The 23,162-nt window shown below is 37.5% G+C and overlaps 1 protein-coding gene across 3 annotated transcripts in view; it reads left to right on the forward strand.

Moving 5' to 3' along the window:
* NAA16 (N-alpha-acetyltransferase 16, NatA auxiliary subunit) overlaps window positions 1–23,162 on the forward strand; it is a 62,350-nt gene that overhangs the window by 2,208 nt on the left and 36,980 nt on the right. For all 3 annotated transcript variants that reach the window (XR_001519644.2, XR_004497530.1, XM_015619117.2), the window contains exons 2-7: window positions 10,495–10,579; window positions 12,837–12,941; window positions 13,584–13,741; window positions 14,686–14,820; window positions 20,714–20,867; window positions 22,375–22,494. Coding sequence is in view for 1 of the 3 variants with exons in the window: in XM_015619117.2 (XP_015474603.1) it covers window positions 10,495–10,579; window positions 12,837–12,941; window positions 13,584–13,741; window positions 14,686–14,820; window positions 20,714–20,867; window positions 22,375–22,494 (757 nt within the window). In the remaining 2 variants the exon portion in view is untranslated. The remainder of the gene's footprint in view (window positions 1–10,494; window positions 10,580–12,836; window positions 12,942–13,583; window positions 13,742–14,685; window positions 14,821–20,713; window positions 20,868–22,374; window positions 22,495–23,162) is intronic.

The raw sequence follows: 23,162 nt of genomic DNA on the forward strand, positions 1-23,162 counted from the left end.
ATGGAACCCTTTGGTTGCTTGACGTCTCAGATTATTTTTGTTCAGTAGTATAGCTTGTGCTGCTAAAGGCTCTGTAACTGAACCAGCTTTTACTTGGGCACTGCTAGGATATTTAAAATGCCCATAGCATCCCTAGTAATTTCAAAAATTGGGGGCAGGGATTATGTGGGAGGCTGCATAATAAGGCCCTACAAGCATGTAGTGATATAATCACTTGGAACAGATGCAAGGGAATTGTACATGTATATTAGTTCTGTAGTATTTCTATGAATGCTCTGCAGAGAATTTGCAGTTGTGAGAGGGAAAACTCATTTGGAGATCCTGAGAAATCCTGCACAGTGACTTAGTGTGTATGTAGCATATGTCACAGGTTATCAATGTTCTGAACAAGATGCCCACGTAACAGCAAAGCTGTCAGAGCTGCCATGGCTAGTGTGGCCTCTTGGAATTCAGTGTAAGCTGGGAAGTCTGCCCGAGAAGCTGAGTAAATAGCCTTTAAGTCACATCAGTTTGTGTGCTTGCATGCTTGGCAGCGCTAGAACTAGCTGACTTAAAACTAGCAGGTAGGTGATTAGGGCAGTAATAGCAGTTGTAGTATAGGTAATAGTCCGAGTTGTTCAGGACTACTTTAAGGTAGTGCTAAAGCTCCTTTCTTGCTCTATACTGTCTTCCAGCTCTGTTTTGTTTCTTAGGCCATGTTTTCACTCTTCTGCAAAGACTTCTTCAGTCTAGTTGCTCTTCCTCTGGAAGATCTGTTGGTGCTTACAGGTGTGATGTTGTTTGGGAGTAAGGGGCTGAGCAGCTTCAGGCTCTTCTCTTCCACTTTACAGCCCCACAGAAGGCGTGGATGGAGTATTTGAATCTGTTCCACTCTCATGGAAGGAGAAAAGCATCATAAATAAGAATTAGTATAGGAGTGCTTGTGTTTTTCTTGCTAATTAAAGTCAGTCTTCAGCTTAGATGACTTTTTAAGTGTATGGGGCAGATAGTCTAAAATAAACATACTCATGGTAACTTAGAAATGTTTCTTGTTGAGGTTGAAATTTGGTATCATGTATTTGGTGTTTACTTCTAGTAATCTTAGCCTGATCTTCTATTTTGTGTATTTAAAATTGAGTTGTAAACTTGCCTTCGGAGTATGTTTCAGTTTAAGCAGCTTTGAATATTTATTTTTTTTTTTGCCTTTCCTTCACCCACGAATCCATACTATAAACTGCCTCAGAATTAGTCTTGAACGTTAGCTTTATGGGATCAAATCAGCTGTCTGGACAGGACATGGCAGTAGTCTTTGTAAGTAGTCTAGTAGGCTTTAGAGAAAAGCCTTGGGGTTCTTGTCATTCTTTCATGGCTTACTTGCCAAGTTGTTTTTTGTTTTTAAGAAACACTTACTGTTTTCTAGTAAGTGTTGGTGTCAGCCCAGGCTCGTGCGGTGTAAGGTATGGCCTGATGTTTGTTTCATGCCTAATAGAGCTCTGGTTAGTATCATGCCTGTAAATTACTAATCCTTTAGTTTCTTAGCAAATTCCTCATATAGCTGTTGCCTAAAATAAGGTTTGCTGCTTTAATTGCAGCTGACTTCAACTAATAAGACACAAAAAGTCTGCAAGTGTATAGCTTTGCAGCAGTGAGTTGTTGCTGCTCAGTTGATTCAGGCATGTATTTTCCTTTTTTTTTTTTTAGGGTAAGGAAATGTTAGAAATTACTTAAAGTGCCCTGTTTGAGGACTTGTTCAACTTTTCTGTAATGTCCCTTTTGTTCTCCAACTTCTTCAATTACTTTAGGAGATTTATTCTTTTATAAAATATAGATATACAGGTGTTTGTAGGATTTAATTCAATTAATTCTTATGCATAGAGTTCTGAAAGCTTTTTTTAAAATTTTATGTAATAAAGTAATAATGGTGTATAAGCTTGCAACTAGTCAGTCTTGTAAGAATGATGGGGGGGAGTTACTGAACTATTAAACTAAGTAATTGGGATAAATGTTGTTATGCTAATTGGGGCCTCCCAAATGAGATAAATACCATAGCTGAGGTAGCCATTATTAATCCACCATTGGAAGTTTGAAGTCTTTAACATTAAAGATCCATTCACTTTAAAGACAGGAGTTTGGAGTAGTCACTTAAAATCTTCTGGTGTAACTTAAAACTGATTCTTGGTGTGATTGTTGCTTATGCTGCTGAGGACAGGCTGCCTAGGAAGAGTGTAGGCGGTTCCCTCCATACGGACTTTGAAACGAGGTGGTGAGGCTCCCTGGCCAGCTGCAAACGACTGAAATGACAGAATTTTGGAGGATAGAGGCCAGGCTAATGGTAACTGTGTCAGTAAGACTTTTATAACGGAAAGTCACACTTCACCTTTGTCAGTGATTTGAGGGAGTCTCATTTGGAGGAAATCTTATCCCAAACAGATATTTTTGATTTAATTTTTCAAAAAGAGTTTGTGAAGGTTATCATGCAAGGCTCAGAAAGCAGGCTTCTGTGGAATGCTCTGGGTTGTTTCTTCATTCTGGACTTTTATTCATACTTTTATTTTAAAAAATGGTAATTTTTCAGAGTTTAGTCCCTTTGTGTTTTATGCTGGAATTTTTTCTTATTTGGCTGTTTATATGGAACAGAACAAGCATGATTAGCAGGAAGAGTTTAGTTCTAAACTATTTGTGGCACAAACAGTGAAGGCCACCTGCAAGCTTCCATGTTTTTGGAGCAAGTTGAGTCATAACAAGTAAAATTGGTTGTAAATGAATGTAAGACTTGGAAGTCCTAATTCAATACAGACCTCGTATGGGCTGTGAGATGGATTACCCCAAGGTTTGAGATTTTTAGAGGTATTTGAAGTTTTGTTAAGATAGTTTCCCCTATACACTGCAAACTGGTGAATCCTGGGAAAAGGATTATGCTGTTATGCTGCTGCCCAAGTACACTGCAAGTCTACGTTTGCAGTGCAGTGTTCTTTGCTCTTTCTCCTGGTTCCTCCCCCAGGCCTTTTCAGAAGGAGTATGAAATTACCTTCTAGGGGGAGAAAGGCAAGTACCTACTTAACTTCTGAATCTTCTGTGAAGTTCTATCTTCAAGCTATCATGATTCCTTTTGATTCTGGCAGAAATGGTGGCTGCAAAGTAGCAGGCTCCAAACAGTTATTAACATAAAGGTAGTTATACTGTGGAGCCCTTTGCTGGATGATGTATTAGCCATATAAAAAGCTGGACACTTTGAGGCGTGTGTGGTGGGGACCTTCTTTACACTTTTTGTGAGTGAAGATAAATGCTTTTACTTGAAGTGTTGGTGAGGCACAAATAATTGGAGGCTGAGAGTATTCAGGTGAGAACTGCAGTAGAGCTTGTCTTACTCATAAGGCTCTCTGTCTTCATCCAGCACTTGTATCTTAGCCCTAGTGGCCTCTTCCAGGTGTGTCTGATCTCAGCTCTGATCTGCTGTGATTCATGTAATTTTTGGCTGAATCACTGTGTTGTCAAGTATGGAATGTTGAGATTAAATTGAAGGCTTGCATTGGTAATTGTCTTGAACTTGCTTGAAGATGCCTAAAAAAATTTGTAACTTTTAAAGCCTGATGTTTATTTTTACTGTATTTTGTATCAGATCCCACAAAACAGTGCTGGTGTTCATGGTTTTATTTACTTAGGTGCTCTCAGATGCAGTTCCACTAGGTTGTGGAGCCACCTACCTAGTCTGAGTTCTTGCTAAGCAAATTGCAATTCATCCCAAGAGATGTGGCAGATTGGTCTCTTCAGTACTTCTGCACAAAGTGCAGATTGAAAACTACTGGGAAACGTTTGTCAGGGCTATGGCTTGTCTCATTTCTAGTGTTGCTATTATCGTTTTTGCTTTGCAGGGGCACGCACATTCATAAACAGAAGAGAACTGTATTAAGTCAAACAGTGTAAAAGTTACAAATGCAAAGTACATGTCAGCAGGAGCTCTTTCTACTCTGTTTCCTTGTTTCTGCCCTTTCGAAGCAAAGGATATTCTGGGAGTTCAGATTGTATTGAGTGTGTGTGCACAGCATGAAATTACACTAGGCCTTAATTTAAGGCAAGCTTATTGATAATAGCTTCCCCTTTTAAAAGAGGTGTAGTTTATAGGGCTGTTAAAGAGCTCTATGACAATAAATGGTGGAAAAACATTCTCTTAACATACATGCTCTTTCCCATACTACAATATCAATTTTATTCTGATAATAATAATACAAACAGCAGTGATTACAACTGTTACTACCAGCTGCATTATGTTCGAAGTTTTGTCTTCTGGTGATTTGAACTTGAATAATTGTGAAAATCTGGTTAAGGAACAAAAACACTGTTGTTGTATACAGAGTATCATGATTGTGGAAGCTTAGATATTACTGTGACATTAATGCATTGATCAAAATATTACCACCATGTAGTGCTGGCTGCTTGTTCTGTTGTACACCATTGTCTGTGTTCTGACTCAGCACTGTTCTGTGTTGCTAAGTCCCCAGGTCTGGGAAGAATCATGTTGCCTGTCCATTTTGACAGTCCAAGCAAGCAAAGGATATATCTAGGTTGTCTTCCTCTTTTTATTTCAGATGTTGAAGTTAACTGCTCTTACCAGCAGAGTAATAGGGGTGACAGCAGACATGGGGTGGCTATGCATATATAAAATTGTGGTAGGGTATGGAGAATGGGTAGAAAAACATGATACTCTGGAATGGTTGCCCTGGGACTAGAAATTTAAGATGCTTGAGAGGGCATTAATGTCCTTCTTGGCCTTCATGACCTGAAGCCCCCCTTCCAGCTGACCCGTTTTTTTCATTCTCTCAAATATCCATTAACTGAAGTCAGTGTGGCTAGAGGGATGCTGTTTGGAAAACTCAGGGATAGGTTTCTAGTCTGTCTCTGAACTTCAATGGTATCACAGTGCTTTCTTTCTGTGTATCAGTATTGAAAATATCCATATAGTTTGTAATATGAGGAGCTTTTCTGACACAGATGCTGAACTCCTTCAAACAAGATGGACAAACCTTGCTATCAAACTGGTGAATAATTTAATAATTATTTATTAGCTTAGAAACAGTAGCTACTGAGTTTTGCCTAAAATCTGACTGAGGTACTTGACAACTAATTTTTTCAGCTGCTGTGGAAAATAGATTGTCTGTTTTATGCTGATGACATTATTTTATAGATGTGCAGTAAAGCAACAAGGCTTTTTAACAGGTCCAAGTGTTAAATGCCAATTAAGAATACTGACAGTGTGCTGATGTTCCTGTATCGGTTATGTCTGGTTTTGGTCAGAAATGTGTATCAGTCATTTGATCAGCCCCAAAGTACTTGTCAGATAGCTCCCAGGAAAAGGTGCTGATCAGAGTTTGTGTCATTGATAACTAGGAGGGTTTTTTACTATTGAACTTGATCACCATCGTGACTGGGGGAGATTTCCGGCATAACTGATTTCCAACATTCTTTCCATAAGGTTTGATGTGTTATCCTTGTCCTTTTTCCCTAGGCTCCGTTGTTTCACGTTTAGTCCTTCATTTCTTTCTTTAAGCAGCACTTCCACCACTGTTACAGAGCATTGAGAACATGAGTATTTTTTTTTTTTTTAATGAATCCTAGGTATTCCCAAAAATCCTGATTTCTACACCAAAATCTTGGCAACAGGTGCCAAGACTCTACCTGGCAAGAAGAATGAAATTGTTGAGTGCTGAGAGGTCTGCAGGCAGGATTATATGGAAGTAGAGTAACAGGGAAGACTCAAATAAATGATGTCTTAAGGAAGTCGTATTGCGGAGTGGCCAAGGGAGCTGTGGTTGTTCAGTGGCTCAAGGGAGACTTCATCACATGCTACAACTACCTGAAGAGGTGGTAGTGAGGTCGGAGTCAGTATGTTCTCCCAGGTAACAAGCAACAGAACAACAAGAAATGGCCTCAAGTTGCATCAGGGAAGGTTTAGATTGGATATGAGGAAAAACTTCCACACAGAAAAGGTGGTTAAGTACTGAAACATGCTGTCCTGGGAAGTGGTTGAGCCACCAACTCTGGGTGTATTTACAAGGTCATGTAAATATGGCACTTAGGGACATGGTTCAATGAGAATGTGACGGCTGGATTTGGCATTATAGAGGTCTTTTCCAACCTAATGTTTCTTTCATTTGTTCTTCTAATAAAACTTGAAACTGTATTTAAGCAGCAGTGTTAAAATTGTTTAATTCATTTAAAATACTTATTTGTCTTATTGGTGATTCTGATGCTCCATCATGTTTTTGGCAAGGCAGCCTGTTGGTGTGCAGACCTATCTTAACAGAATGTGGACTGTACAAGTAGGATTAGAGAATAATGTTACAATGTTGGTGTAGATTCTATGTTTGATAAGTTCTTGTTGAGAGACAGCAGAACCAATTTTTAAATTGTGGTATTTTTGTTAAAGAAGTTGCACATAGAATTGTAGAGTAGCTTGGATTGGTAGAGACCTCTAAAGGCCATGTAGTCCAACCTTCTTCCCCTCCTCTGTGTAGGAGTGACATCTTAAACTAGATCTGGTGGCTCAGAACCCCTTGAATGTTTCCAGGAAGAGGTCATCTGTCACCTCTGTGGGCAACCTATTCCAGTGTTTTGCCACTATAATCATAAAATATGTCTTCTTTATGTCTAGTCGGAACTGATCTTTTAGCAATAAAGCATCACCTCTTAGTCTTATCACAAGAGGCCCTGCTAAAAAGTTGTTCCCATCTTTCTTACAAGCCCCCTTTACACAAGCTCACCATCAGATGGGTCAGGGTACAGTTTGGATTGAACTTCACTGCAGCTTTGTTACAGTCACAGGCCATCTTAAGTAACTTTAAATTATTAAAACATTTAAGCTGATCAGGGAAGCCTTATTGCTGTGTTTAACACTATTTGGTTTGATGCAGTAGCTGTCCTGTGGTACTACTCTTTATCTAGTCTTCACATAAAACTGCTTTGTGAAATAATACATCACTTGAATACCTTCAGTGGCACTGGAGCCCTGGAGTGAGGAAGGGAATTGGTTGCTGCAGCTGCAGTCTCTCTTCTAGTCACCTGTAGAGATAATTTTTTGTTAAGGCGACTTCTTCGAGTGCTAATGTCTGAGGTAATGGGATGTTCTTCAGCCATAAAATTGCCTGTATTGTGTATTAACTATGTATGTGAAAATGTAACTTTCTCTCAATGGTGAGCCTTTTTCAAAGCAGCAGATGCTATTTCTAGGGAGGTGTAGTTTGAAAATCATCCCTTCACTGACCTGATGTCATTGTAAATAGTTAAACATAAGTAAGATATAAATGACATATGTGATTGAGTAGTGATATGCCAAGTCCTTCTCTTTTACAAGTAATGCTCATGATTCAGATCCTTGATTCTGTTTATATTTAGTAGTGGAAGGGATTTTAGGTCTTTAAAAAATGACATAACACAAAAAAAGTAGAATTTATTAATGGCATTTTCCTAAGTAGATGCAGCAAGGCATTGTAATGCAGGAATCAAACCTTTTCTTGTTTTTCATTGTTGCATCCTTGTTGGTAGGATTTTTTACCTTTACAGTTACTTCTCAGATGAAGTGGCAGTGTGACATCTGTGTGGAGGCACTTGATACTTATCTGAAAGTACACAAAATAGTATCTAGATTAATTGTATGGCAGTTTACAAGCAGATTATATAATTGAGTTAGTGTTGAAAAAGGGAATAAATGAGATTTTGCCAGACTGTTCTTCCAGGAATATCTTGTAGCAGAAGATCTGGATAACATTTTGGCCTTTCCACAATTTCCCATTGAGGTTTTAAGCATATAAACATTCACGATTTAGTTTTAGCTTTAGCAGGAAATGAGTGCCATAAAGGGTTGATGGGGAGCATCACATTAAGCACTACAGATAAGACAGTTAAAAAAAGCTCAGCAAATTAACTTGAGCTTTTAGTATACCAAAGAGTTAATGCAGTGGGACAGATTCTTGTGAATGCATTTCAGCCACATTTGTCCTGATAAGTAAAAAACTTGAAAACACATATGGAGGCATCAGGCTTTCCAACTATTTCCAGCTCTTAAATGTCCATCTGTGTTACAACTACCTGATAGTTACTCCTGAAAGGAGGCTGTAGTAGCAAAGGGGTTGGTCTTTTCTCCTGTCTCTGCTCCTGATACAGCATGCCTTTAACTGTTTTAAACAGTTTTCTCCTAGAAGCTTCAGGATAAGAGGGAATTGCCTCAAGTTGCACCAGGGAAGGTTTAAATTTGATATGAGGAAACATTTCTTCATTTGAAAGGGTTGTCCAGCATTGGAAGAGGCTGCCAAGGGAAGCGGTTGGATCACCAACCCCAGAGATACTTAAAAGATGTGTATATGTGGCACTTAAGGACGTGGTTTAGTGGTGGACTTGGCAGTACTGGATTAAAGTTTGGACTTGGGGCTCTGAGATCTTCTCTTAATCTAAACTAAGGATGCTGGTTGTGTTATCAGCAAGCCAAAAAACTGAATATTGAATTTACATTTCTTCTTGGTGTGGAATGCATTAATTTCTCTCTTCCATTCATCTGTTAGGCTTTAGAAAATGTGATCTTGTCTGCCCTCCAAAAATCACATTTGTCTCTAATTATCTTCAGTTCTTATTCTAGGCCCTAGACTGAACTCTATAGGATAAAAATGTCCAAACAAGGATAATGGATCTGATTTTCTCCAGTAGTTAATCTATTTTAAGTGCTCACTTGACTCAAATAGCCTCTGGTTAAGTACTGCTATATATTTGGAGTTTCACTCAACATTGCAAGAGTTGTAGAACTGTGAATGAATGTTCACTATTGCTACTTTTTTAAGCATACTTGAATAAGTTTAGAAAGCATACTTAGCACATTGTTGGTATTTTCCTAGGATTCTTTAAAAATTATACTTAGCATAGTAAGTTAACAAAGAAAGTAGATGAATAGGAGAATTTTGCCTTCCCCTAGACGAGACTCCAAATTTGGCCACAACCTAGGTTATTTTTGGTTAAAGGCATTGAAACTAGTTCTCAGTTAAAAGACAATAAATCTCAGAGCTTTTCTGTTGCTGTTGCTTAAATGTGAATTCCTATAGTATAACTGTTTGCTTCTGATGGGAACTCTCTGGCCATCCTGCCAGAAGTCAGTCCAGCAGATCAACCTGACCTAACATCAAGGTTAGCTCTCTTTTGTTTTGAGAGTTGATTTTGGTGACCTCCAAGAGTTCCTGCTGACCTAAATTATTCTGTGATTTAATCTGCACTTAGTCTTGGTTAACTGCAAGTGTCTCGAGTTGCAGGCAACAAGAGCCTAAAATCTGTCTGCAATTAAGCCTTTCCTCACAGACTGGGGGAGGACACTTGTTTTGCTACCTTAGCCAATTACCCCAAAGTGAGAATAGGTATGTTTCTGTATTGCTTTTGCTCTGTGAAGTAATGGGATGGTCTGTTTTGATTGCAAAGGAGTAACTGTCCCCATATTAATTTAACATAGATTTTTGCCTTTGTCCTGGAAGATTGATGGAGTTGGAATGATCAGTGAGAGACTGCTGAAGCACTCAAGCACATAACTGAAATGACATATCTTCTCCCAAGAAGCAGGAGATTACAGCAGGGCAATAGTCTTTACTAACCAAAAATGGTGCCAAGTTAAGCCTGGTTTGGTGGTTTTCCTACAGTTAAAAAGCTCAAGTTACCTCAAATCACTTTCTTGCTTACTGGCGCAGCATGCCTTTAAGTGGCTTAAACAGTTTTGTTTTAATGATGCACTGTAGTGATCAGTAGTTGATTTAAATTATTAAAACCTTAGTGATTTAGGTAATGCCTTCCTAAAGAAGAAAAGGGACCCATGTTCACATTTTGTTTCTTCCATGTGTTTCCACAGTTGAACCACACTGTTTGCCAGTTTACCTAGTAATTAGGTAAATTATATTCTAAGTAAATCTATAAGTAGCCCTTAGCTGTACTATTCCAGGTAGAAATTAGGTGTTTTATGTTTTTAATATCAAGGTAAATTGTCTCACCCTGATACCTCTGTATCAATTTCTGAGCTTATGATAAGTCTATCCTACTTCATAGTGTCTGTTCTTTCCAAAAGTCTGTATTAGCAACTAGGAAAGTCTTGTGTGTTGAGATGTCTTGTTCAGGGAAGTCACTAGGCCAGGGAAATGGGATTTTGAAAGAAGTGTCTAGACTCTGAGATTAATTTTCCTTAAAAGTCCTGTTGAGTCAAGATTTCTATTTTTGCTTTTTATTTTAAGAATATCTGAATTGAAGTAGATATTGCTATTTCCCTTTCCTATTTCTGTTGAAAAGGAATTACTTTTTTATAAAAAAGTAGATCATGAGGTAGAGTATTTGTTGCACGTTCTGAATGCTGAGAAGAGACAATTTAATATGAATATTTGCCTAGAGTTTCTTAGTGATCTGATCACCATACCTTGCTGGATGAATGACTACATTTAATAGTACGTTAAGGTACTGTGGTTTTAAATGCATTTCAGTGATTTTATTTCACCTCTTTTACAGAAATGTTACGAACAAAAGCAGTACAAAAATGGACTCAAGTTCTGCAAGATGATCCTTTCTAATCCGAAATTCGCTGAACATGGAGGTAACTGCAGACTTAAGATTTCTTTTTGTCTCCTGTCAAGAGCTTAAATGTATTATTAGTCTATATCATATTATTGGGAAAGAAAAGAAAGAGCCTGTTGTGGAGTGTGATTCTGTTATGACTGAATAATTACTTTGTATATTCAGTCTGTGCATTCAGATCAGGTTTCCATTCTGTCTCAGTCAAACACTCTTGTGCAGTGGGATGTTGAAGATGAAAATATGGCGGAAGCAGCACTTCAGTGAAGCTTTCAACTTGCCTTTCTAGGTTTCTGGGTCAGAATGCTAGTGTGGGTTTTTCTTACATTCCTATTTAAAGCAAGCCCAGCCTCTTTTTGAATATTAGATGAACGTGTTCTGCCAATAAATTAAAAATCTGGGGGTTTTTTTGTCAAGTTCATAGTCTTAAATTTTCTATACTGCATACCAAGTTGCTGCTTAAAGGGAGCAGAGTTAAGTGTAATACTGCTGCTGTTAATACTTGTAGCTGAAGACAGAATCTGGTGATCCTGCTCTGATAAATATTGTAGGAAACAGGGCAGCAGAATATTGCTTCTATTTACATCTGTTAAATTCTATTTACATCCTCAATAGGATACTCTAGTCTTACTGTATTACAGGTTTCTGTTACATTATTCAGTCTTCCCTTCTGATACAGTGAATTTTTTTTAACTGTTGAAGCAACCTAACACTGACTGTGCATGTATTGTGTCAGTAAAATTATTTTCCTATTTGATGTTGTCAAATCTTGTCAAAATGTTTGATTAATCCTTTTCATGCTTCCATCCACGTCTGCTGTTTCTTTGTATTTGTTACTTCCCTAGAGATAAAAGTGGGTTTATTGTTGCTTTAAAGCTAAAGTGGTTTGTTCAGCTCTGACCTAATGCATTTTTCTCTACTAGGGCTTCTGTTTTTATGACATCCCAGTATAAAGGTCTGTCTTTTCTGCTCTTGCTGCCTCTTAAACTTTTCCAGGACAGCTAGCTGCCTTGGCAATCCATATACTACGTGGGCTTCGAGCCACTAATGGCTTTGAAGCTTGGGAGTAAAGCCTGAAATGAACAGCTGAAGCAGAACTAAGCCAGTGAAATGATCTGATGGAAAGTTGCACTTGTCACACTTACCCTCAGAGACAAGGAGTTTCAAAAGTTTAGTGAGAAGGTGGCAAAGCAGATGGATTGGTGTGGCGGGGCAGTTTCCTCCCTGGTGGTGTGAGAAGGCAGGATTAACTTGCTCCCATTCCCACAGTGCAGATACTCTTTTTCAAACATCTTAATATTATTTGAAAGGTATCAATCTGGCTTTCTCTCTTCTTACTATGTGGATGTAGGACAACTGAAAAAACAACAAAAAAAAAAAAACTCCTTGACTAATTTTAGGTCATCATTCACTTATAGGTGTACTGTACAGAAAAAACATGAAATGGGTCTAGCAATAAAACTTCATACTGCTGTTACAGCTGACCTTGAGATCATGGTCTGTTGCCATTAATACTGGGGAAGAGGTTGTAGTTGGAGGAAAAGCAGAGCATTATGATGAAAAAAGTGACTAATCTTCTGGCAGGGACCACAACAAGTGGCCTCTTATTTAACAAAAAAAAAAAAGGCTGAAATAAGAATCTGGAGCAGCTTTCAGGCATAGTGCATGCGTTACATGCAACTTGCTTGTCTACTGTGTACCTTGAAGAACAGGGAAGAGGGAGAACAGTAGAGTCTTACCAATGTACTGTTTGAAATCTTGTGCCTCTCAGAATGTTGATTAAAATGTTATTGTGTTGAGGTCTCTTACACTCCTAATATGGTAGCAGTAAATATGCTTCGCTTAACTAATGTTTTGTAAGAAATCTGTAAAAGGGTAACTTACTGTGACAGAGATTTGTTTCTTGTGGTATGACATAGCCTTTTTTCCCTTCATCTTTGCATCTGGAACTTAAATACACATTAAGGAACTCTCTAAGTTTGCTTTAGCTTATTGTTAACTCCCTCAAAGCCAGCTAAGTGTATTTTTTTAATTAATAAGGGTTTGTGTTTTCTTTGTTCATCACATCTGTATGATGTGATTAAAAGTGGTCTTTTTAAGACCAGTTTCAAGAAAGAAAATGCTTCTGTGTAATAGTCTTCACTTGTGCTAGGCTGCTGTCCTGATCTAAATTTATATTTTAATGGGGGGCTTCACTATGTAACAACTTCAAAGGATATCTGCACTGTGAAGCTGGCATATGGGAAGTCAGAAATGTAAGTATGTGATACTTCTTACAGAGACACTTGCGATGAAAGGACTGACCTTGAACTGCTTAGGGAAGAAGGAGGAAGCGTATGAATTTGTTCGTAAAGGACTTCGTAATGATGTGAAGAGTCACGTCTGTATCCTTTGTAGTACAAAACCTGATCATCAAACTATTGTGATCATCACTATCACAATAGTGTGCTGTGGCACACTATTGACAGAAATCTAAGGTGTTGAGATTGTCACAAAGACTTCTGATCCACAAAATGCTAAGTTTTCGTTTTGTCAATGAATCAAGTGGAGCTCTGTTTTTTCCTTACTGTAAAATCTGGAGTCTAATTGAGGTTACAGACAGGCAAGAGAGGAAAAGTAGAAATCATACACAAATTCCATTGTTAGAATTAAACACTTCTATGAGTAAGAATTCCTACTGTAATTATGGTAGCATGTTTTAAATAATAAATCTGTGACTAACTCATAAAGTCTGGAGTTTGGATAATTTAATTTGTATAATAATGCTCAGGGGGTTCTGAATGTGACTTGAGCAGTAAAATCTCATTAAAAGAAATATTTGGAAGCATTTAATATTTTACATTGTGTTAGTAAAGTCTGGCTGCAGTAATCCATCTTCATTTGTAAAGGTACTGATCTTCTAGTAGATTTAGTAGATATACTGATCTACTGATTCAAGGAAGATGTCAAGTTGTTTATCCTGTAACATAAGTGCACTGCAGTTACTTTGTGAAAATTGTGAATGTATCTTCCTTAACCTGCATTAGGCTGGCATGTCTATGGTCTTCTGCAGCGTTCAGATAAGAAATATGATGAAGCCATCAAATGTTACCGGAATGCGCTCAAACTAGATAAAGATAATCTACAGATCTTGAGAGATCTCTCTCTGTTGCAGATTCAGATGAGGGATTTAGAAGGATATAGGGTAAGTATTCTCTTTGAATTCACACTTACTGCTGTTAGCCTTTTCTTGTTCTATTCCACTGTGAAGCCTTTTATAGGTAGTATTTCTGGTGCTACTCTTTTTTTCTGTTTCAAAAATGTTTTAACCTGTTGTTTAGAAAAAAGGGAACAACACTTAAATTAGCAAGTAGAACTACTTAACAAGCAATTGTGAACCCTACAAACTGTGTTTTTGGGTGCAAATGCTGAAGGTGTTTTTGGTAAGAAATACACTATCGTGTTTCTTGTTAGTGTGTGGGTAACTTGCCCCATGATGACTGATTCTGGAACCCCAGTGATGATTATCGTTATAAATAAAGCCTTAAAATTTGTCCAAAAATCAGTGAGTAGTTTCAAAATGACTGAACTGATTCATATGTTTCTTGTGAAGTAGAGGACTGGACTGTGGGCTTGGCATTAGTTGGTCTCCTTACTAAGGATGTTAATTCCTATGAATTTGTTAATGCAAAAGAATAGTAGAATCACTGACCCAAGGATATGATTTGACTTGGGAAGAAGTTCTGAGAAGTGTTGCAGTAGTGTGTGAGGACCTTGTGCATAGGAAAGTGAGTGCCACTCTTTCTGTGGTAGTGAGCTCCTGCTTTCTGGTGGAGGGGACTTGCTGAGATTTCAAAGCTCTATCTTTGGGAATAATATAGGCCCTTAGGAGGTGCTCTTGAAAATGACACCTTCCACGTCTTCACAAATAGATTTTATGCTTTGTTTCATGACTTGGGTATTTAGAATGCAACCTCCAAATTTATCAAACACAAATGTGCTGCTTTTTCCCATGCTGTTAGAATTTCAAAGGTTGCCTAGGGCTTTTAAGTTCTTTTAAAACATTAGCTGTCTTGGTGTTAAATTATGATAAATTTGTAGTAACTGGTTAAAAAATCTTCTTTTAAAATTGCTTTTCTTTTACTGAAGGAGACAAGATACCAGCTGCTTCAACTGCGCCCCACACAACGTGCTTCCTGGATTGGATATGCCATTGCATACCACTTACTAAAAGATTATGATATGGCCTTAAAATTACTTGAAGAGTTTAGGAAAACTCAGCAGGTAAGATTTCCTGGTCTGGAAAGAGAACACTTTTTGTATAAGGGATAGAATCTGAGGAATTAGTTCTTTGTAAATAGAAGTCACTTATGAATTAGGAATAAATTTGTTATTTATGGACCCTTCTGCTTTGAGCAGAAGGATTTCCAGGAGCTTAGCTGCAGTTACGAATTATACAGGAATACTTTTCCCCTGCCTCAATAAACTGTTGGGGGTGAAGATATGAGTCTCATGCGGAGTAACTTAAAGCTTGTGAGACTTTTAGCTAGAGAAGACCTGTGATGATCCTGCCCCTTTACAGTAGGTGAAACTACTGCAAATACTTTAATATTTTGGATGTGCTCATTTGCTCTTTCTCCTGCCATAGTCTGGATGCCATTACATCTCTACAAAGAGTGTAATATTGTCAGTGGTTTGTATGCACCTGTATATAGCACACTTAAAATCAATGCTTGGTTTCAGAGTGACATGAGCATGTAGCTGAAAATTCTTTGATCACTTGGTGTTGCTGAGACCTGAGTAAATCAATGGTACAATCCTAAAATTACTGAATATAACCTTTTTTGAGAGAGACTGTTCCCTTGTTCTATTAGTCGTAATGCAGAGCTATAAAGTCTAAATTAGCAGAACAGAGTGTATGTGTTGAATATTCTGCAGTGTGAAAAGAAAAGGAAACATGTTTATAGATCCATTTACCTGGGGAGGCATCTTGGAAGTACTGTGTAAAAATACATAGGATATTACCTGACCACTGTGTGTTTTTAAAACAAAAATCTCATATCCTTTCTGAGTTGTTATATATGGGATTAAGTGTAAGGAAACAAATGGCTAGGAGAGACCAGTGTTTTGTCTTGATCACATATCCTGGTCAGAAAAAGGATGTTGCAAGCTGGGTATATATAGCTTGATATTTCAAAAGAGCTGTAACTTCAGCATTGAGTAAAAACTGAAAAGAGTAAGTTTTAGTCAAAATTGGGTCATTTTCTCTTGAGTGTTTGACAGCCAAAAAGTCGTCATTCTCAACTGAGTCAGCAGTGCCCTGTCTGAGTTTGGTGTCAAAATGACTGAGTTAGAAAGAAAGAAAGAATATGCAGGAGATGGGAAAACAGCAAATGTTGCATAAGAAACCAAGGCTCTTCAAGTACTAAGAGAGCTTAGTAGTGGTATTGGCCCCTTGGAGAGAATGGAAGTGATGCTGTTAGCATTGTCTTTTCTAAAATGTGTAAATGTGGTTGGTTGAGGGCTATCATGATACACTGTTCAGTCTAGTGACTAACCCAGATTTAAATACTGTAGGTGAATGCATTGTATGGGTTGAGTTTGCTGTGTTTGCAAATTACCACCATCTCAAGTCTCACCCTAAAACAAAGATGATCCTAAGGTCAGCGCAAGTACTGATGCCATTTTCTAGTAAAACTGGAGATATTCTGGAAATTCCTGTAACTAGGAAGACTTGTACTTGTACAATGAGCTGGTTTAACTGTTCATTAGCATCATGTCAGTCAGAGGCAAGTGGTGGAGAAGCTGCTTAAGCATTGAAGGACAAAAATATGCTACAAATGTTGGACAACATAGTTTTATAGGAAATCAGTCCTATCAAGCCTGTCCTTTTTATTGAGATTGTTAGAGACAGATAAGTGGTATATTGTCTTTTCTCCTCCAAAACACTAAAAATACATATGAACACATTAGTCCAACTTCTCTTGAAAATAGTCTTGTTCTTTGTTGTGCCAGCTCCCTGATGAGTGCAGGCCAAGGTAGAGCCCCAAACACGGGAAGAGGGAATCAATGTGCTGGGTCCAGAACTGTTGGAAGAACCCAGGCAGATTCGCAGCTCAGTTTTGCCACGTGTTGGCTGTTCCACAACGCTCCCCAAATGTACTGGTTTTGCAGTGGCTGGATTTTTCAGTCCCGCAGTTGAAATAATTAAGTTCAGGACATTGCATGGATCTTAGAGGAGGCACATATCTTGCTTATTTTCCTTCCCTTCCCAAATCTCCCCTCTTGGCCTGTAGTTCATAAACACGCAACTTGATAGATGAACTTGTGTGATGGACTTTACAGAATATTGCACGTGACTGCAATAGATGTGTAGTAGTTTAAAAGGAGGATTGAAAGACTGAAGGGTATCCAAATGACTCATGAGCAGGGCTCTTCAACAAACAGATGTTTTTGAGGAGTTCTATAGCAATGTGTACTAGGCTTGATAGTGTTTACTGTTCATGTCAATGAATAGACAAAGAAATGCAACATGTTACATGAAACGTTGCTGTCATAATAATTAATAAATAATGGTAATGTAGGATGATGACATTTATGTACTTGAATTATTCAGGCAGCTCTCTTCTTTCAGATGTGAATGCAAACAGCCAAGAGCAAGCAGTAAAACTAAGAAAAAAATCAAGGAACTGTCGTTTTACTGATTGTAGATGAATATCTGAAGATGCAGTATTACAAAATAGATTAGCTGCATTATCTGCAAGTTGTTGCCAAGACTAGCAATCTGAGTTTTTCCTGTGTGCTTCCACCACTTCCTTGTGCAGCACTAGCTGACTTGTGGAGGGTTGGTTCAGGAAACCTAAGTGCCAGAAAGATAATCAGTCTTTGGAAGGGTTGGTTGGCTGAACTGAACAACTGGGAGGTGAGAGGGGAAAGAGGAAGGGGAATAATAGAGGGAAGTGAGCTGTCTTTGTTGATCTAGGCTGCAGTTAGTCTGACTTTACTGTAAAATTGTCCCTCAGGGAAAACTTACGGGTGAAAAGTAAAATACACTCTTAGTTCTGACAAGCAGGGATTTTATCCATAAAGCACTCATTACTGAGAGATCAAGACTTACTGATGAGCCTGTTGTCAAAAAAAGTTAGAAAATGAAAAGAACAATATGGGATAAGATGACTAGAGGGAAATCTGTCTGTGAAGGGCAGAGTCTCTTTCTTTACCGTAAGCAGAAAGTCTAGGTGACTTTAATACAAAATGTATGCTGGGTTTGGGAAGAATGATAGCTAGGAAGCTTGCTTAGCAGGGAAAATAAAGGAAGAAGTAGTGTCAGGAAGTTGATCAAAAAATTCAAGTCATAAATTGCTTTTTATAATTGACAGTTTTATTTTAGTGGCTAAATTATCACTGGAAATGGTGAATTTTCTGTCTCTTAGTGTATATGAAGATCAATGTTGCCTGTCATCTGAAAGCTGTAAATTGGCTGGATGCACAATATTTCAGTCAAAAACAGGTTATGAGGTTAAAGGTAGACAGACATCTCTGCAGGAAACAGCTTATACTGTCCCAAGTTAAGTTAAAGTGATGTAAGACTCAGTTCAGAATTTAAATTTTGGGAACCAAGGTGTAAAACAACTATGCAATTTGTTTTACTGTTGTATGTCCCATTTTTCCTTTCTTCTTTTCCAGAACAATTTTTTATTCTTAATTTTTATTTTATTCCTAATTTTCGCATCAGGCCCACAAATACTGATATGGACAGAAAACCTCTGGCGTTTTGGGGGTCTGCTCTTAGGTATGTTTTGGCTGCATCTTGTCACATTCTTTCAGTGACAGTTGTTAGGGGACCTGCAGTTCAAAAGTTGATTCTCCTTTGGTCCAGAAGGAGAGGAAGAAATTTATTCTGAAACAGCAGAATTGAGTTCAGGAGAAAGTTGGATATCCTGTGCAAGAATCATAACTCTTCTGGGGGGAGGGAGGAGTAAAGATGGATTAAGCAGCAGTAACAATGGTGTGGACATTCTCTTTATAGAAGATTTTACTCTTTATAAAACAATCTGATTATTCAGATTAACTACTGGGGTTGTTAACTGCTTGCCTTCTGATGAATTACAGATTTAAATCATCATTAAATTGATGAGATTTCAAAATATCTTTGAAAATGGAATTTTGTTAAAATTACTTTTAAAAATAACTTTTTAAATGGAGTGAGAGTAAGTGCAGTACCTTTCTGGTGGATTTACTCTATGTGTAATAATTTAATTTGATTTTTTTTTTCCTTTGGTGGTTTGGGTTTGGTGGTTTTTTTTGTTTTTTTTATCCTGCTAAGCCAAAACAGCTGTGATGAGGTCAACTGATATCTGTTTGTGTATTTTTTATGGGTTTTTGGGTAATCTGTTTTGAAGGCCTAAAACCAATTCAGGATGTGCCATAAAGCTGTGCTACTTGTGGAATTTGGAATTTAGATATGAGTATTGTGTTGGAGGAATGGATATTTTTAGGAGGAGGTGAAGGAGAAAAAACTGAATTGGTGCTCTGCAGTTTTGTTCCATGATATTGCAGTAAGGATAAACAGGAAGACACGCTTAATGCCTATCCCCTGTTCCATGTGTCCATTCTGTGAAGCAGTTAAAAACAATTTCCTGGTAACAATGTTTTTATTTGTGGGTAATACAGACTAAAAGTTGAGCAAATGTGGAAATTAAAGTGGAGCTGTAGATAAGAGAGCTACTTTGAGAAGTGTGTAGAATTTCATGCTACCTGCTGTCTAGTGTGTATAAGGTATAGTCTTGTTCCATTAGTCATCATTTGCTATACTATGTTAGCTGCTAAAAAAAGTACTTGAATGGTATTATTTTCATAGTAATATTCATTGTCAGATACACACATCTTTACAGTATTTGTTTACTTATACTATCTTTCAGACCACTTATATGTAAAAGCAAATCTTTTTAAAAATGCCCAGCAATACTGTAAAAGCCGCCTCTCAAAATCTGAAGAGCATGTAATTAGAGTTGTTAAATCCTGTAAAATCAATTTGTGCCTTGGGAAGGGCTGGAAGTAGTGGTTTAGGACATTATTCTTAAAAATGTTCCTTTCAGCCAGTGTAATGTTTTGGCTTTTTGTGATTTCTTTTTTTAAATTATTTATTTATAAAATGATAGTAAACTGTTTAGTGACCGATGTGGCTTTAAAGTGTTGGTTGCTCAGGAAGAAACAAAGTATGTAGTGTCGCAGGAAAAATATTAAATTTGTCAAACTCAACTGCTTCTCATCCTTTATTATGTAAAAGATCATGTTAGACTATAAGTCTCTCTCAGAATTTCTGTTGGGACAGTTCATTTCATATAGTTCTGTTGATCTGCTGGGCATTTTATGGAGATTGCATTTGCTCTCTAACATTCATGCAGTGGAGTAGCATTTTGTATATTAGTGATGAGCATTTAGTATGAAAAGAATTACTGTACCCCTGGCAACACTTTTCATTGCCTAAATCTGCTTTAGGGAGTTCTCAGAAAGGAATAATTTTGAATGTTACCCTGCTTCCTTGGCTGTTGTAATGCTGCAAGGTGGATGAGCCAGCAGTTGTACTGTAGGCTATAGCAAGTCCTAGGTGTGCAGCTGCAGGCAGACCTAAAAATAATTATCTGTTGCTTGAAAAACTCTGTATGTTTGTGTGCTGTATTTTTGGGGGGATTGAAGTTTACAGAGAGCACTTGGTTAGAGAGAAATACTGTAAGCTTCCTATCTGAAAAATTCCAGTTGTCAAGCTATGGGTGGATCATTCCTCTTGGAAATGAGTTCTGATGCAGAACTCTGGTATGCTGAAAATGATACTGTTAGACCCCAGCCATCTGCTCTAGAACTTAAGTCAAATTGTCTTGTAGTGCAAAAGTGCTTCAGAAAGAAAATATATGAAGATCTTTGCTTTCTTTCATACAAGTCAGCTTTTAATTAGCTTGCCAAAGGATAGAAAAAAGAGATATAAAGGACTTCCTACAAAGGGTATCATGAAATTAATCTGATTTGATTGTGAATAATAGGAGTTTTATGTTTCGAGTGTTTAGATGGTGTCTATAAACAGACTTGATTATGTTGTAAATCTTATGTTCTGTAATATTGCGTACATTTGAGGTACAGGTAAATATTAACTAATATATTGTTTTCTTCCTCCCCCCAGGTTCCTCCTAACAAAATAGATTATGAATATAGTGAACTGATTTTGTATCAGAATCAAGTGATGAGAGAGGCAGATCTTTTTCAGGAGTCTTTAGAACATATAGAGACATATGAAAAGCAAATATGTGATAAATTAATAGTAGAAGAAATCAAAGGTAAGTCATTATTATTCTTCTTAGTCAATTTTGTTAGAAACTTTTGCTAATGGGTTTCAAATACAATAGAGCAGTAAAAGGAAAAAAACCTATGTCAAGTCTTTAATTTATTTGTAACAATTATTATAGGAAAATTGGTACCAACAGATTGACAATTTTGTGCACAAGCCAATAACTTTTCGAACCAAAGTAAGTAGTGGATGCAGGTAGTCTGTCTTGGGCTGACACAGGAACAGAGAAAATCTCAGAGATGGTACTGATACGCTAGAGTAGCTTTCCATAAATCAGAACTGTTATAAGCCAGTTTCATCTTATGAAGTTTCATGAAGAATACTGTTTGAAGTACAAACACAAATTTTTCTTCTTTTTTGACTGGAGTATCAAGTTTTTGTTTCCTTTTCAAGCTTCCTAATGCACTTACTTACTGAAGTGAATACTGAAGTTGACTTCTTTTGGTTAAAAATAACTCACAGTTGTTTTCTGGATTTGAAGTGCTGATACTGAATTCTGAATGTGTGAGTAACAGCACGTGTTCTTCAACTACTCCTTGCATGCACAGTTGTGGTGGGCTGACCCTTACCAGTGGGGTAAGCCCCACACAGCTGCCCATTCACTTCACCCAGCCTTGCTTGTCAGGTCAGGAGAGAATAAGAACAACAAAAGCAAGAGAACTTGTGCATTGAGATACTTTCAGTGTTGGAAAGGGGAAGGAAGGAAAATCAAACCCAGATCCTCAGCTGATGCAGTCACTGTACACTTCCCACAGGCTGATGCTCAGCTAGTCTCCAGGCAATGGCTACTCTGCCCCAACACCACCTCAATTTTTATTGCTTAGTAAGAAACTAAATAGCATAAAATATTTCTTTGGCCAGTTGGGATCAGCTGTCCAAGTTGTGTCCACTACTGCCTTATTGTCCACCCTGGTCTACTTGCTGGGTGGCAGAGTGGGGGTAAAAAGACAAAGCCTTGATGGCTTACAAGTACTGCTTAGCAGTGGTGGAAATGTTGGTGTAATTATCAACATATAGTCACAAATCCCAAAATACAGCCCAGCATCAGCTGCTGTGAAATGAATTCCCTGCAAGCTAGACCTGGTAGAACCATTTACTTAGTAGCAAACCAGTGTGATTTAACCAGTTAAAAACTAGTAAGTTGATGTGAAAAATGTGCTTAAGTAAACAGCTTGATTAACAACTGATCTAGTTGTGTGATGAGGTCTTGTAAGGAGGAGTTGCTTGTTTATTTGGTCTTCCCAATAGCTATTTTAAATACTCAGATACAGACATTAAGGTACACCTTTGTTTTCACAGGCGATAAATATTCTGAGCTCAACATGTGGTAGTTTCAAGTAGCATTTGTAACAAACAGCAACTGCCTTTGGGGAAAATAAGGCATCTTTTTAAGAATCTGTGTATGCTTAAGAACAATTTTATGCATCTAGTATTGTAAACTGTACTCACAAGTGTTTTCTGATATAATTCATAGTTCTGTGCCCTGTTACTTCTAGGAGAGATGTTACTCAAGTTAGGAAGATTGAAAGAAGCTGGTGAAGTATACAAAGAGTTAATTGAGCGTAATGCAGAAAACTGGTATTATTATGAAGGCTTGGAAAAGGCCCTACAACCCAGTAAGTTAAGCTATACAGATACAGTGAAAATATGTATGATATTGGATACATTTAGAACTCCTGTTTGATATAGTATTGCTTTAGATTAGAAATTTCTACTTGGCAGAAAATTATGTACCTTCTGATCTTGAATATTATGTAGTATGGTGTTTCATTTTTAAAATGTTCACTGAAAAATGTCTATGTGTGAAAATACCAAGTATTTATCTTATTGGAATTAAGGCTGGCATTTGCTGAGATGCTTATATGAAGAACATTCCTTTGCCACTTGTGAACTTGGAAACCAAATGGCAATTCCTGTCTAGTAGTTGATTGGTAGACTGCTATCATATGCCACAACATAAAATTGTAATTTTGAAACTTATTTAGGTGATACCTCTTTCTAGGGCCATGTGGGAAATACTCAAATATGTATTTAAGATGGCCTTTTAAGATGGACCATCTGAAAAAAAATGATGAATAAAAACATTTTTTTACCTTTTTTTTAAGTTGGCACCTTAGAAGGTAAAGGTGATAAATGTGCTAAAATCTTTGTTGCTCCAATGCCAGCTCATGTTTCTGCTATTGTATTTTGCTCTTCTGTTTTTCCTGAAAAAATACCTTTTTTCAAAACTACAATATTGCAGCTATTTATGCTATATTAGGTGTTTTGCAGCCATAATTTTCCA

This window comes from Parus major, chromosome 1 (assembly GCF_001522545.3).
Source record: "Parus major isolate Abel chromosome 1, Parus_major1.1, whole genome shotgun sequence".
Taxonomy (NCBI): Eukaryota; Metazoa; Chordata; class Aves; order Passeriformes; family Paridae; genus Parus; species Parus major.